General features: G+C 38.4%; 1 protein-coding gene across 1 annotated transcript; it reads left to right on the top strand.

Moving 5' to 3' along the window:
• Positions 1-100: 100 nt before the first annotated feature.
• On the top strand, positions 101-15315 carry LOC140932973 (ras-related protein Rab-21-like). Its single transcript, XM_073382478.1, has 8 exons — positions 101-379; positions 4373-4432; positions 10765-10820; positions 11389-11440; positions 12247-12310; positions 12393-12447; positions 12999-13087; positions 13248-15315. Exons 1-8 carry the CDS (start codon positions 251-253, stop codon positions 13406-13408), a joined length of 666 nt encoding a protein of 221 aa, XP_073238579.1. The 5' UTR covers positions 101-250; the 3' UTR covers positions 13409-15315.
• Positions 15316-15739: the final 424 nt, after the last annotated feature.

The following is a 15739-nucleotide window of genomic DNA, read 5'->3' as shown; positions in this document are numbered from 1 at the left end:
GTCAGTACTTCGTTTATGCGTCGTGATAGTGTTGATGTGGCGGAACTCTTACGAATTTTGTCCGAAGTTCTCCGGGAACACTTCCGTAAGTAGCGACAAGTTGACGTCAATGTCACGAGGATGGAACTGTTGCAAGACTGAAAATGGCGTCCGGATCTAAAGTGAAATCTCCTTAGTATATCCACAAATTCTTCTATTTCGGGTGTTGCAGTGGGAAGGACAGCTTTTAAAAGCAAAGTATTCCTTCATTATGGCAGCAGCGTCGCGGAAAAACCAGTTTAAAGTTGTTCTTTTAGGGGAAGGGTGCGTTGGTAAAACTTCCTTAATGCTTCGCTATGTCCAGGACAAGTTCAACGAAAAACATTTAACCACACTGCAAGTAAGTTTGTTGTCATTTTTTATTAGCTATACGTAGGCTTCGTTACACGGTAAGGACGCTTTATCGGGATCTTGATAATGCATACAATAAAACTTAAAAGCATGGCTGGCTCCTGAGAGCTTCCATGTGTTTTTGTGGATGGACGATTTTCCGTTGTGTAAAGCTGAATCATCAAATTTCAAGTGTACTATTGTCGTGATATCTGTTCACAGTTAGCCAAATTTTGTGTAAAAAAGTAGATCTCTCGTCAACAATCAACTTGAGCTGTACAGATCCATGAAATGGACATGTGCCTAGAAAGTTTTATGTTGAATATTATTGAGTTACACCGTATTCTAGAATATGGGACTGACAGGATTCCAGTGCAGAAATCCAAGCTGATATTACATTGGCAATTTGCTAGTAGAATTATATTACATACACTGTGTACAGGTATTCATTATGATACCTGAAGGAGAATCATGAGGTTATCCCTTTATTAAGATCTCTCCTTACTGATAACCCACCCAGCCCAGGAAAGGTTAGTCACACCACCAGGGTCTATATCTCCTACTCTTTTTGAACAGTGGTGTGGGTTCCTTTATATCTCACAAGAAGCAGATAAGTAAAGTGCTGTGAACCCATGGTTTTTGTCCTTATCAAAGAAGACTAGAAAGTCTAACTGTTTGCAAGGCTGCTGTTTTTCCTCTGGGACTTCCTATTGTCTCGGGTTTAGCACAACATCAAATTCCCATGCAAGCATTTAGCGCATTTGGTTGCCCTCTGAAATCTAGTCACTATTGTTTTCTCCCATTCTACATCATTACCATATTTTGGGAAGATTTCAGGGGGCAACCAAGCACGGTAAATTCTCGCGTGCTGCATGGGAATTTGATGTTGTGCTAAACTTGAGGCAATAGGAAGTCCCAGAGTAAAAACGTAACCAGATATATGACATTGGTTCAATATTTACTCACTTTTGTGCCCACGTTAGACAACTTTAGAAGTTTTCAATCGACACGAAATTCGGGAACTAAATAGTACGCTGATCAATTAATTTACTATCGTCAAATTTTGTTTTAGTCACTGTTTTTGTGAAAGTAGCCATAGAAATTATAAAAAGAGCTCAGCATTGCTTTTTACCCTGATTTATACATTTTCATGTGTTTCAAAATTGTGCAAGTGTACTTGTGTTCAGCAGCTTCTAGAGTGTATAAGGGTCATTTGCAAAACAAATGAGTGATAAAACCTTTCCAGAAACATCCAAAAAGTAGCAAATTTGTCTGCATCATGTCAAGTATTCAGTGCATGCATTTTAAATACCCTTTTTATAGAAATTCGAAGATATCTCGAAATTCCTCTTATAGATTTTTGGGAAACTTTGCACAGCAGAAGACATTTATCCAGAGATTACACAGCATAAAGCATTTCAAAAGAAAATGCCAAACAGGGCTGAATTTCAATTTAGAGCTAAAACCATTGTGACGTCATTGCCACGTGACATTTATTCCGATCACCCAAAAAATAATACCATAATAAAGTTTAGTCTAAGTGTAATCTATGTGTCATAATCGTTTTACAATACAGATTGATTTGTTTAAGTATAAGAGATTCAAAGATGGAGGGTGTGCCTATAAAAATACTGGGTCAAGCCACCTTAAGTTGACAGTCTCAACCAGATCCTCGAAACTTGATTCATGCTTCTCAAAACCTAAGTCTCCCTCGCAGCTGTTTTTGTCTCGCTCGAAAGGATTTGAAGAAATGATTTATTTCTTGAGAAAAATAACAATAACCATTTGCACGTACACTAGCGAACCCACTGACCAACAGCACGTGCTTGTACAACAATTTTATTTAAGCGAGTTAAGTTTAAGTTTTTAGGTGATAAAAAAGGACCAATGAGAGGTTTTTTATCTTGAAGTTTGGAAACTGACTCAGCATTTGTGTTTTGAGTCTATGTTTTGAACTATCACAACTGTGTTTATATTATTTTGTGAAGGTATGTATTTACATGCATAGCGCACGACAACATAAATTATAAAGGTATTGGAATATGATCTTGAATAGCCACCATGAATCATTTTCAAAAAGTGTAATGTTTTTGCGAGCCTTTCAAAAAATACCACAAAACGTACAGCAAAAAGAAAAGGGAGGTGTAAATAATGCTGAGTAAATGATAAAAGAAAACTCCAAATGTACCGTTCATGTTCGTAGCAAGATAGAAAATACTACAAACTTGCAAAAGTAAGATTCCTTAGTGTATGAGATGTGTAATTGGAAACCTCTTGCTTTTTACGCATCACAACTTTTTATTGGTTTTTACTGCACACAATAGTGACCAAACATTCCTAACGCTGGAGAAAAACTCATGATATCAATACCGAAGGTTTTTCTAAGACTATGAAATTCATTCAAGGCCATTTTCAGACAAGAAACTTCAACTGCACTGCAGCGGAAGTCACAGAAGCAAATTTCAAGACAAGGAGCTTGTTTGTTTACCTTTTACCAGCAGAAATTTTTTTTTGTCTGCAGCCAACGACCAAACATTTTCCGTTTTCATTTCAACAGTGCACAATGAGAAGGGAATTTTGTCATTCATTCACCAAAAGCTAGCCTGAGAATCATAAGTTTTAGGTGCCCTTGTCGAGCTCCTTGATTAAAATTTTGGTCACCTGTGGGCCAATCTTAGGCACCTCTGGTGACCTGGCACTCGTTAGGCAGCAGCCTTGGTTTGCAGATGTCATTACAAAGGCAGCATTTTCTTCTCAGTTACAGTTGTATTTAAAGGCCCTGAGTGCTGGTCTGACCAGGGTTTGCACCCGCAACCTCCCGCTCAGCAGAACCAGTGCTCTCCCAACTGAGCTAACCAGGTGGTGGTTAACTTCAAATGGAGGTTATGATTAGTCGTGGAGGAATTGATCACATTGTTATTGTTACTGTACCAGTTGTCTAAAAGTTAATCTAAGACATTGGGTGGCAAGACATAAACAGATGTTGGATTTAGAGTGATGATTTTTTTTGATAGCTTAGGAAGAAAAAAGTTTCCCCCAATGGAGTCAAACCTTTGTCCTTGTGGCCCTGGTTGTTTAAGGATGTTCGTGCGGAAAATCTTCTAACATTGATTTTTTTCTGAAACTTTCACCAGTTTGAGAATATGGGTTACTCATGTCAAAAATGTAACAAAATTTGGGGGTCACCGAATTCGTTTCGGAGATACGATGTTCAAAAGATCACCCAAAATCTGAGAAATCGGGCTTCCTTACTGCATACGGATAAAGTGCCTGTTTGTGCAAAAAGTTTATTAATAAATCCCTGAATTGAAATTTTATCCGCCAATTATTGTTCTTGTGGATCCATAAACAAAATTCGGTGACCTAAAAAGCTTCTTCAGAGTTGATTTTATCATTTAGCGGACACATTTCTACTCTCCTAACAGCCGCACGAATGCCAAAATTCGACGCTGCGTACACAGAAAAATTGGAAATTTTTTACCTTCCCACATTGATTTTTTGTTCATTTTTCACAATCTATCGGAAAGTGGAAGAGAAAGAGGTCTACCACAAAAAAATGGGGTGTCACGGACCATTTAAGAAAGTAAATTGCAAGCGAAGTTAACGCAACGGCTACCAGCCCTATATGTGCTTAGACAGTTTTCTCAGTGCGCGTGCTCGATGCATGACGTGACGTGATATTGCCTATGAATTACGTGCGCAGTAGGGATGCGCAGAAACAATAAGCGCGAACGTCCTTAAACGTTAGATAGCACTATCCAACAGATAAATTCCTGAAAGTCATTATTGCATTGTCCAATGGATAGAGATTTATCCAGTGAATAGCATTATCTGCTGAACAACTGGGGCCATTATTTGTCCACATAGTCTACCACTGAGCTATAGGAGACTACTTGGCCATTGTACAGGCTCAAGTGATAAAGATGTTTTCATGCTTCTTTTGTCTTTCGTGTATGTGTACTTACATTGATTATAAAGTAAATCTTTTGTGTTTTTTCCTTAGGCATCTTTCTTAAATAAAAGATTAAATATTGAAGGACAACGTGTGAACATTGCCATATGGGTAAGTTTATTTCAAGGCTGTGTTTCAAGAAAAATTAGAGGGAGCCCAATTCTCTGAATGAGTTTATAATTTTTATGCATAGGCTGAGAGTTTCAGTAGTCACTCCAGTGCAGACCAAGCTGTCCAGAATACCCAACCAGAATATGAAAAAAATAATAATTATTTTTTTTAAAAGAAAATATTTAGCTGTTAGATAGTTTCAGTTCTTAGGTCATGGTATGTCTGGGCCAATGAGACTGGCTAGTTTGAAAATTTTTTCCTGTAAATAAGAGGAAATTTGGTAATGGTATAATTTTTATGCTAGATATAGCTGATTGATGTTTGATTGCATCATTGAGTATTATTAATCATTGATCATTGTCATTGATCAGTGGATAATCAATGGTTAGACAATTACCAAAAATCCTCTGACCATATCCTATCCTATAACCCATCTGTGACATTCATTACTCATGGAAGTCATTGATACCATTTATTAGTCATCAGTTATGTATATTCATCCACCAATTAATCATTCATTTGTCACATATTACGAAGCAATGCGTTAAACTTTGATTTGATGGATGGCAAAATATCGAAACCAATGTTGAGAAGGTGACACTGCCGGCTATTTGGAGTCTGAAAAAAGTAATTATACACCTAAATTTAGCCCAGTCCCTTCTCTGCCAGAGAAAAACGTTTCTGTCTAATGCAGTTGTTCCAATCTGTAGTAAATGTGTAATAGGTTAATTTGATGTGGGGGTCGAAGTATGTCCCATTTGGTTTCTACATGTTTGATACATATTTAGTTTGTATTGTGACATGTACAGCTGTACTTTAAAGTTTTTTTTGAATTTCTTTATTTTGAATTTGGTATGGTTTGTATAGCCATTAGTTTACACATGTATATCAATGTCTAACTGGTGTCATCAGTGGCTCATTGATGCAATCTATGATTTAAATTTTGCAGCCTGTCAGTTATTCATTGATCGCTCAACATTTATCATCTGCAATAATCAATGACTAATCAACTGATCACCCATTGATCTCCTGTTGATCAGGGCTGAAAATAATGGACAGCAGGTCGCCAGTCATCATGACCGGCCAAATATTTTTTAGCCCGGACAAACCCCGATTCTGGTCGGTCAAATAATGAATACTAATTATTTTATTTTGCCCAAGGAATATCCAATTAAGCTGGCAATAGATTGCTATTACTACATTGACGTTCACGTTTTTGACAGCAAGTTGGTGAAAAATGCATTCGCACGTTGTAGAGTTCCTTTCCCGGTTTTTGTGCGTTTTAATCTAGCCTGCATAGCTGGTGGTATTGTGTGGGTGGGATATTAAAGTTTTGGCGGTGGAGCCGCGTTCCAAAAAAAGGGAGTAGGGACGAGGCATTGAAATACTGGCGATATTTCTCGCAGCTTCGCCGCTCGTGACGGTCCTGCCATCAAATCTCACTCGACTATATTACAACGGCTCCGCCGCCAAATCTCACTCAACTACTACACAATACCGCCAGCTACGCTGTATAGTTTTAATGTTACGTTCTACCTTGAGTATCATTGCACTGCAGTGTCTGAAGTCTCTAGAGGTAAAAAGTGAAGCGTTAATCCTTTTCAAACTCTCAAGGTTCAGGAAACGGAATACACATACAGTTCAGCAAACTTTAGAAAATTACGAAGAAAAACAAAAAAATTGGGTTATTTTACAAAATCTGCACGCTTGTTTTACGTTGATGTTCCGAAATGAACATGGGTGAAACTTGACCTTTTTCCTTGCCTGGTATGTGATCGAAAGTCACCTCCTCAAAGAAGAATCGTGGCTAATATTTTGGGCAAAGAAGTTGATTTGCAATGGCGAGAAGTTTGTTCCACAAACAGGGTGTTTATCATCAGAAGTCAATAAATAAATTTGGGTCATCGCACAACATTTTATCGCGAAGGGCTCAAATGTCAACAGAAATTTGCATAAAGTTGTTTACAAGAACAAGTATCTAGCACCGAGATAGATGACGACCTTCCCTCTTGATTAGCTTAAATTTTTATCAGACCATTCTGGAATCGAGTCGAGTTGGACTTCCGAATTTCATAGGGTATTAAGTTCCATTCTCTTGGTGCATGAACAGCGAATGCTCTATCTATGTAGGTCTTGGTATATGATCTAGGTTGCATTAAAAGTTCATTACTAACAGACCTCAATGATCTAGTATGAGAACGATAATGTAGTTTCTGAGCTAAATAGCTAGGCGATGTCCCATTCAGTGATTTATACATGAGGATCTTGAAAATAATACGATATTGAATCGGTAGCCAGTGAAGCTTGCACAAAACAGGTGTGATATGCTGAAACTTACTCACTTGCAACACAACTCTAGCCGCCGTGTTTTGTACGTACTGCAATCTTTGTAACTGATACTTAGGTAGGCCATATAGTAATGCATTACAGTAATCTAGTTTCGATGTGACGAATGCATGAACAGCAATTTCTGCTGATTCTTTAGTGAAATACTTCCTAATTCTAGATAGGTTCCTGATACGATAAAATGATGATCTACAGATGCTAGACACATGTGCATGAAAAGACATGTGCTCATCAAAGATAACACCAAGACTCCTAGCCGACTGAGAGGCAGCCACGATCTCATCACCAACACATAAGGACTGAAAGGATGGAGAAGGACGATACTTTGAGTGGATGAGCATGACCTCCGTCTTGTCATGGTTTAGCTTCAATTCGTTGAGATCCATCCAGCGACTTATTGCAGAAATGCAGTTCTCGACCCTCGATTTAGCAGCGTCCACATCCACCGATTTGAATGCAGAGTATAACTGAGTATCGTTGGCGTATAGGTGATAATCCAAGCCATACGATCTTATCACTTTAGCAAGTGGCGCAGTATACAGAAGGTAGAGTACAGGTCCCAGACCTGAACCTTGGGGAACACCCACAGGAAGATCTCGTACCATAGAATTCGCCTCATTGATGTTAACAAACTGAGTTCTTTGAGAAAGATAAGAATCGAACCATTGCAGTACAGTTCCTCTGATGTCAAATGATTTCTGCAGTTGTGCCAGCAGCAAGGAATGGTTAACGGTATCAAATGCTGCTGACAGATCCAATAAAACAAGGAAAACATTCTCGCCCTTATCCAATGACAGCATAATGTCATTTGAAACAGTGAGAAGTGCAGTCTCGGTGCTGTGAAAAATCTTGTACTCTGATTGAAGAGGCTCGTGTAGATCATTTTCGCCAAGATAGCTATTCAATTGCACAAACACTGTTTTCTCTATCAATTTAGATAGGAACTTTAAATTTGATACAGGATGAAAATTACTAAACTACTCAAAGTCTACATTTACTTTCTTAAGAATAGCATTCATGTTCAACATAAAAGAAATTCTTATTAATTGATGCGCTAACATTTATACCCAGAGAAACACAGGGCGACCTGTTGAGAACTGCGATCGATTTGCCTGAATTCCTTCGAATTCTCAAAGAAGGTCACATTACTGATTATAGCAAAGCAGAAAGTACAGTATGACTTGCAACGTTGCATTACTTTTCAACTCAGTTTGTTATTCACTTTGTTGCGTTTCATTACGACATGACGACATGAAATTAATTTATTGTGGCATTCTTTTTCTTAGAAGGGTTTAGTGCAAAGCAGCAAAAAACGCCAAAGAAAAAAAAAAAAACTTGGCAGCGTTATAGAGCATTAAGTAACAACTGTGTGGAAAATAAAATGTTTGTATCCAAAAATGACCGGCAAGACCGGAGTTTGACCTGTCAAGTCTGCGATCAGGCCGGACATTGTCTGTTGACCGGCCATTATTTTCAGCCCTGGTTGATTACTCATTGATATTATTGATGTCATTGATTTGTTATCTCTGGTACTATCTACAATTGCGGGCAATCAAAGGAGCCTGCAACCCTAATCTCTCAACTTTCCCTAACCTTTGGTTCTTGTGTTCGAGGTACGAGAACGCAACCCCTAATTTGTGTTGGGTGTTCTCTGCATTATTGGATGTCCTGTGCAATTAATAAGGGAGGTTTTTTCAAGATTGCATTTGCCGTCGACTCACATTTGCCACACTTCGAGGTGATTGCTTACATTTTGCCTCACTTTGACGTGCTAACTCACGTGGTGATTTGTGTGTCCTCGGCATTCATCTTCCAAACGTTTGCTGAGGTCTGCTATTTGTCTTCATAAAGCATACATATTTCATGAGTTTGCTGAATCTGTGTTTGTTGAATCTTCCAAAGCGTTCAACATCCTGAGTAAAATTTTACTTTGGATTAAGCCTTCATATTTTTCGGCGTGGTTTGTCAATGTCTTTGGAAAATGTGTGTGACTCCTGGTGCATGCATCAATGAAACCAGGTTGTTGTTGTGTCACAAAGTAAACCTACCAAGCTGTGTAGCTCGGCAGCCGTTGTGCCACACAAAGTAAATCTACCAAGTTGTGTAGCTTGGCGGCTGTTGTGCCACACAAAGTAAATCTATCGAGTTGTGTAGCTCGGCGGCCATTCAGTGTCACACAAAGTAAATCTACTGAGTTGTGTAGTTGCTCAGCGGCCGTTGTGCCACAAAGTAAATCTACCGAGTTGTGTAGCTTGGCGGCCATTCGGTGTCACACAAAGTAAATCTCTGAGTTGTGTAGTAGCTCGGCGGCCATTGTGCCACAAAAAGTAAATCTACCGAGTTGTGTAGCTTGGCGCCCATTGTACCACAAAGTTAATCTACTGAGTTGTGTAGCTTGGCGCCCGTTGTGCCACAAAGTTAATCTACCGAATTGTGTAGCGTGGTGGCCATTTGGTGTCATACAAAGTAAATCTACTGAGTTGTGCAGTAGCTCAGCGGCCACTGTGCCACAAAGTAAATCTACCAAGTTGTGCAGCTCGGCGGCGCCATTTCATCATGACTTGGGATATTTTCGGCACCGGACAAACAAACATCTTGCACCACTCAAGTCACTGACATCAACATACTTCACCAAATTACTGAAAAAGTTATATTGATGCGAGCACACACATTCCACTGGAGGCTTTGATGATTCCCTTGCAATGTTTGAGAGGTGTAGTGTAAGTGAGACAGTGTTCAAACCAATTCATTGTGCTCCAGCATTCACCTCAAAAAATGTGGTCTTGGGTCCTTAATATCAACACAAGTTAAGAAGACTAGCCAGTGAATGGTTTCATTTTATAGTAAATTTCAGTAATTGTCTATATGTGGAATTCCCAATAGATAAAATTAATGATTACATCTAAAACATTGTCAACCGTTTGCTTTTTAACAATACCTGGCCCGGGTTGTTCAAAGGTGGTTAAGATAACCCAGGGTTGGTGCAAAATTTGAATTCAGATGTGAAAGCTTAAAAAGTAAATTCAGTTTAACTCATTTCGTCAACAACTTGCATTGATGATTGGATGCCCTTAAAAATGATAGAGAAAATTATCCGAAGAAATGGTTTGGAACAAAAGAAAAAGAAACTGCTAATCAGGCCTTTGAACAACTGCGCCCTCTGGCCAGTGTCTCTTCAAATTACAAGCACTTGAGACAAACCATACAATATCACAAGCCTTCAAAACCTTTTCATAATGAGACACAGTTTAAATAGAGGTTTCGCTGTACGCAATCCTTACGTTCAAAATATGCCATAATCTTATTTATCTATCGCAAGAACCATCCACTCTTCTCCCTCAACTGCTACCTGTACACCTAGCAAATATGTCGAATGCACTCTCCTAAGCTCCGATTACTCCTAGTTAATAATATACGAAGAATTCCCTGAGTGGAATTTTTTCTGACTGTTTTGAAAAAAACAAACAAACAAAGTGATCTAACTGAGTTCACAGTATTGAAAGAAAAAAACTTTAAACCTGTTCCCCTTTTGTGTTTCAGCACAACCTTGCAGTGTTTATCAGTAATATTAAAACAGATGATCCAAACAATAGGAACTAATTAGAGTAGTACTTTTCTTGTTCTCAGGTGTAATACAAACTTGCATCAATGAGTGCATTATTACTCTCAGAAAGCAGTTGACATGTGATTATGGATTATTTAGTGGGCCTCAGAACTAAGAGAAAACAGACCAAGCCCTGGTTTCTGTGGTGCATTTGTATCGTACCTGAATAAACAAGAAACTTACCTTTGTAATGTTCCTAGCCACCCTCAATAGGTAAAATATTATTGAAGGGCATTGTTTTGAGGCAGCACCCATATGTTCTTACTGCAAACTGATCCTTTCCCCCTCCCACTGAATGTCACTGTATTACTCTCAGCAAGCAGTAGAGGATTTATATAAAACAGAGTCAAGTATTAATACTTGAATGTTATCACATGTTTAGGATACAGCTGGCCAGGAGAGATTCCATGCATTAGGACCTATTTACTATAGAGATAGGTAAGCAACTAATATTACCTCATCTTTACACATGCATGAAGAATATCAACTGCTACAATGGGATAATTTTCAATTTTTAACCTCCAGGCCAGGGGAAAGGAATTAGTTCAAAAATTGTGAGTAAAATTAAAAGGTTTGACTGGGGTTTTCGTTCAAATTATTGGAAAGTTTTTTTAAACTGGGGGTTTGAGAAATCAGAATTTACATAATAATATTGTACATGTAGCTTACGAATCAGCTTTATCCAGAAGAACCACTTCTTGAAGTGTCGTCAATTTAACAGTCATAGACAAAATAATGCATAACATGTGCAAGACAAGGATAAAAAAGGTCGTGCTAATACACCCTTAGAGTTAAACACCTTTAACTTCAAATGGTTATTCATCATCTGCTTTGCTCCTTGATTGGAATTGATTCCCAGAAAAGCAAAAAGAACTTCAATCACCTCTTGTGTCATCCACATGTACTGCGAGTGAGTTTTGTTCCAGCCTATGAGTTTCATTGTTTTCTCTTAGTGTTAGTGAGTTTGAGAATTTATAATTTTAAGTATTGTATTTTTATTTTGCAGTAATGGTGCAATTCTAGTTTATGATATAACAGATGAAGATTCTTTTTTCAAGGTATTGTTACATTCTGATTCTTTCATGCAAACAATATTATATAGCAATGGCAAACCTGATCAAAGGAAAGTTTAGAACAAAATTAATTCAAAGTGAATAAACATTAAACATGTAAGTAACGTACACTGTTCCCTTGGTCTACTCCTAATCAATCAATCAATCAATCAATAAACTTTATTTACCCTCGAATTTACAGTGTAGCACTCGAGTGCTAATATCTTCGAGCCAAATGTATGGGTCCTGATAGTTCAGTTGGTAGAACACTGCAGCGCTAACACAGAGGCCATGGGTTCAAATCCCATTGAAGTCCCCCAAAAAATTTTTGGGTTAATTTGCAATTGCTTAAATTGCAATCACCACTGCGACAATCATTTCAGTTATTTTAAAGTTGAAAGGTTGCCATTAAAAGAACATCCATTGGACTGTAAGTTGTAATTGGTTTATTTATTTTCTGGTGTTTATATTTTATTACCAATCACAGTGGGTGTTTCCCATTAACTACAAACTTTTGGGAACTTACAATGTAGAGGGAAAGGTCCATTGGTTGTAGAACATGTTCGGTATTACACATTATTTGTCAACCTCTCTGGCCAAAAGTCAAGGTGACAGCACAGATATCTTTGTGAATAGCCTGGAACTGTTTCTGGTGATTCATAGTGAAAACTCATTTATGGAACATGCATTTCCTGGAAATTCTCCAGTGGAATGCCAGAAAAATGTATTTCATTTACATCCCAACTAGAACTTCCAGAATTTCTTGGCAAATGGAAAGTGCCCTTTATAACCATGATTGTTAACTTTTTTAGGTGCAGAACTGGGTCAAGGAACTTAAGAAAATGTTAGGCGAAGATATAGCACTTTGTATAGCAGGTGTGTGGTTGATTTGGATGGCTTTCCTTTGGCCTCTACATTTAAAATTGATGATAATAATAAATTACTATCCTTCAAACAGGAAACAAAATAGATCTTGAAAGGGACAGACATGTTGATGCAGCAGAGGCAGAAGCGTAAGTGCTCCTTTGTAGTAGTGACTTCCTTCCATTGCTCTCCACGAATTATTAAACAGTTTCAACTCACAGTAGGTGTACACTAGAAGCTTTGTAGGGGTTGGAATTCAGAGTTGCATTGATAGGTGGATAATTACTAAAGGGTTAATTAAGTTGTTGATATCTGATAAGTAAACAACTGAGTTGCCATTGGGATTGAAAGTATGCACATGATGTGGAATGTCAAAAATAACCTTTGGGATTATGGGATTGAGCAAAAATTTGGGTGGGGATGACAGGGTTAAAGAACCTTACTGGGGACCCTTTTCCGTGAAAAAATTTCTTAGAATGAAGTCCAGGGACATGTACAGTAAGAAATATGTGGACACAGGTTTGTACATAAATGCTATAGTTCAAAGTGCAATGAAGGTTCAATGGTTTCAACCAAGTAACTGTTTGATTCTCAAATTTCTTTGACTTCTATTTAGTTAGGGTAAGGAGATGAAGGAAACTGATGATCGAACTACGTGTGAGGTCGAAACATAATGTGAATTTGTTGTTCTTTTTTCCAGATATGCCAAAACTGTGGGAGCAAAACACTTTCACACTTCAGCAAAACTTAACAAAGGCATTGAAGAAATGTTCTTTGAACTAACAAAAAGTAAGATGAAATTGAACTTGAATAAATATCATTAATACAAGTAGCTTTCGGCTCAGTCATTCATTTATTTGTTTAAGAAACAGGTGCCACCATACACAGCTTTTCGGCACACATTTGGGACCTTGGTTACATCAAGTAACCCTTCAATCTGTTTTTTTAGAAATGCTAGAAAGGCAAGAAAAAAGTGAAGCTAAAAGTCCAAGAGATAGTACAGCGGACAGAGGAGCAGGTAGACGAAAAAACGTTGTAATAGTTGATGAACAACCCCAGCGACAGAGTGGAGGAGGAGGTTGCTGTGGAGGAGGAGGAGGGGGATCATAAAATTTGTAGGGTACATTTCAACTCTAATGTTATAATCTGCAGTAGGAATTGTGTAGTATACAGCAAGATTAGACTACATTTTTCCAACAGAAATATAAAATGCCTAAGATGGAAGTACACCACTTATAGGTTTCAAGAAAAATGCACTGTAATCTAAGTCTTGTAAATGTAAAAAGAAGTGACAACTGCATGACCCATCACTGATCTGCAGCTGTACATTTATTATGGAAGATTGGAGAACGTTGTAGCTTATCACCCCTATGCCAAACGTACAAGACAATGTAAGGACAAAAAATGCTGGCCTCTCTCAGCAGTTGATGAGTGGTCAAATTTAGCAAAGTAATCTGTTCACAGAGGTTGAAATGATGTTGGAAGATACAAATACTTAAGTAACGCATAAAGAAAGTATTGCTAAACTTGCTTATGCAGGTGATAGCAAAAATGGCTGATTAATGCCAAGCCAGCAAATCGTTTATGTGTGAAAAGGCCCAGATCCTTCTTTGGATGACTGAAAAACATCAAGCATGTTTTTCAGTGGCTTCGATATTTCTGATATTTTTGGAAAACAATGAGGTTTTACAGTAGGCAGAAACTGTTTTAGTATTGGAATGCACAAAAGAAATATATGAGATGAATGTACTGGTATTGTTAAGTTAAGTCCTTATTATATCTGTAATTGTAAGTAGTTGATAGCCACTGATTATGAAATGACAGTTTTAGCTAGTCCGTAACTTCTAGCTGTTTGAAATATGACCTTTACGGGCTATCATGATCTCCGTCTTGTTCGTCATCTTAGTTCTGACAATTTTATTATATACCGTTAAATTTTAGATATGAAATATGAATGATTTATCTCTTTACAGTTACTGTAAACTACCGCTTATAAGCCCCCGACCCCCAGTTATAGATCCATCACCCCCCCCCCCCCACCCTACCCCGGGTATAAGCCCTCCTCTAGCTGTTCTTGTCGTGAATTCGACTTATTATGGCTTTATGAAGCTTAATCAAAAACCAGTAAATGCAAAACGTCTTTTGATAAGCACCGCCGTAGCTTGTTTGGAAGCACCTTTTCTATGCGGGTTGTAAGCCCCTTCAGATATTAGCCCCTCCGTTAGTAAGCACTCCTAAAACCCCTTACAAAGATGTATAAGTCTAGTGCTTAAAAGCGGTAGTTTACGGTATGCGCCAGAGTAGAGTTGAGCATCTACCTGTCTTCACCGACACTAAGGTGAATAATAATTGTTATTGTGGGTTTAATATACTGTAAAAGCTCCATTAAGCCCCGCTCAAATCAGCTCTTTCTTTGCAATAAGCAGTGCCCCCTCTAATCAGTCCTCCTTTCTTCTTCCCTTGGGAAGTCAGATTCTATAATATTAGACTCTCTTTTTGGCGATGCAGCAGCCATCCACTCTATCCTAAGCTGGTGTATTTTTATTACGGCGAGAAAAGAATTCAACGTTTTGAGGATTTCAATTAGCCTCCATTAAAGGTTTTAAATTAAGTACACCCCACCCCCTCCTCCCCCCTCCCAGGGGTTTAATAGAGCTTTTAGCGGGCTATACCAAACAAAGCAGGACCTAGCCAGTCTCACAGTTACCTTTTGAAAAACGAGATAAAATTTAGCGCTTGAAACCATATTGCAAGTAACGGAAACTCTGCATTTTATAAATCCGTCAATCCAAAACTATATGACATAACTGGTGCAGTGTTCGTTACTTTACGGTAAATGTGTTTGGCCTGCACTTGTACTGTTAGGAGCTATAGCTACATCATACCTGCCGATCTAAGTTTTCCCGTAATTGACTATTACTAAATGCTTATTTTATTTGAATGCTGGAATATCATGTGAATTCAGGCACTTGAGCTTCAATTGCAATCTACAGTAGTTAATAAAAGAAAGAACCATATTTTAACTGGCGCAGTAATGATAATCACATAGGTACCTTTGGAGTATTTTCACCTAGCCTGCAGAACAGGCTCTATTTTTTTGCGTTTTTCTGGAGAGCGAAAGCAAGCGAGTGCGTCAGACACGGGCGACGCGGGGTAAGGTGCCGTGTCTCGCGCTTCACGCCGAATGAGGCTTCACTCCCGCTTCGTGCTTCACTCGCCCAAAAACGCCAAAAAATAGCGCCTGTTTTGCAGGCTGTCTTTCACCATGAAATCCAGACGTCAGAAGAATGTGATTTCCCCTTAGGGTAGAGCCCGTCGAAAAGAACTCCCGCAAACTCATTCCGATCCCGCTAAGTTACGAACTAGGATCATTTTTTTTGCTGTGCAAAGCTTTCGCTTTTCAGGAATGGGCACGTACATCGGCGTTCCTTTTCGCTTCAC

Source organism: Porites lutea, chromosome 4 (assembly GCF_958299795.1).
Source record: "Porites lutea chromosome 4, jaPorLute2.1, whole genome shotgun sequence".
Lineage (NCBI taxonomy): Eukaryota > Metazoa > Cnidaria > Anthozoa > Scleractinia > Poritidae > Porites > Porites lutea.
The sequence above is the reverse complement of the archived record's forward strand: the minus strand, read 5'-3'. Positions and strand labels throughout refer to the sequence as shown.

What these genes read in the sequence shown, in the direction of transcription:
- LOC140932973 (XM_073382478.1), top strand. Translation starts at nt 251, where the DNA reads ATGGCAGCAGCGTCGCGGAAAAACCAGTTTAAAGTTGTTCTTTTAGGG. An exon ending in TATAGCACTTTGTATAGCAG is followed by an intron (nt 12,311 to 12,392) that starts GTGTGTGGTTGA and finishes TCCTTCAAACAG; the next exon opens with GAAACAAAATAGATCTTGAA. An exon ending in GATGCAGCAGAGGCAGAAGC is followed by an intron (nt 12,448 to 12,998) that starts GTAAGTGCTCCT and finishes TCTTTTTTCCAG; the next exon opens with ATATGCCAAAACTGTGGGAG.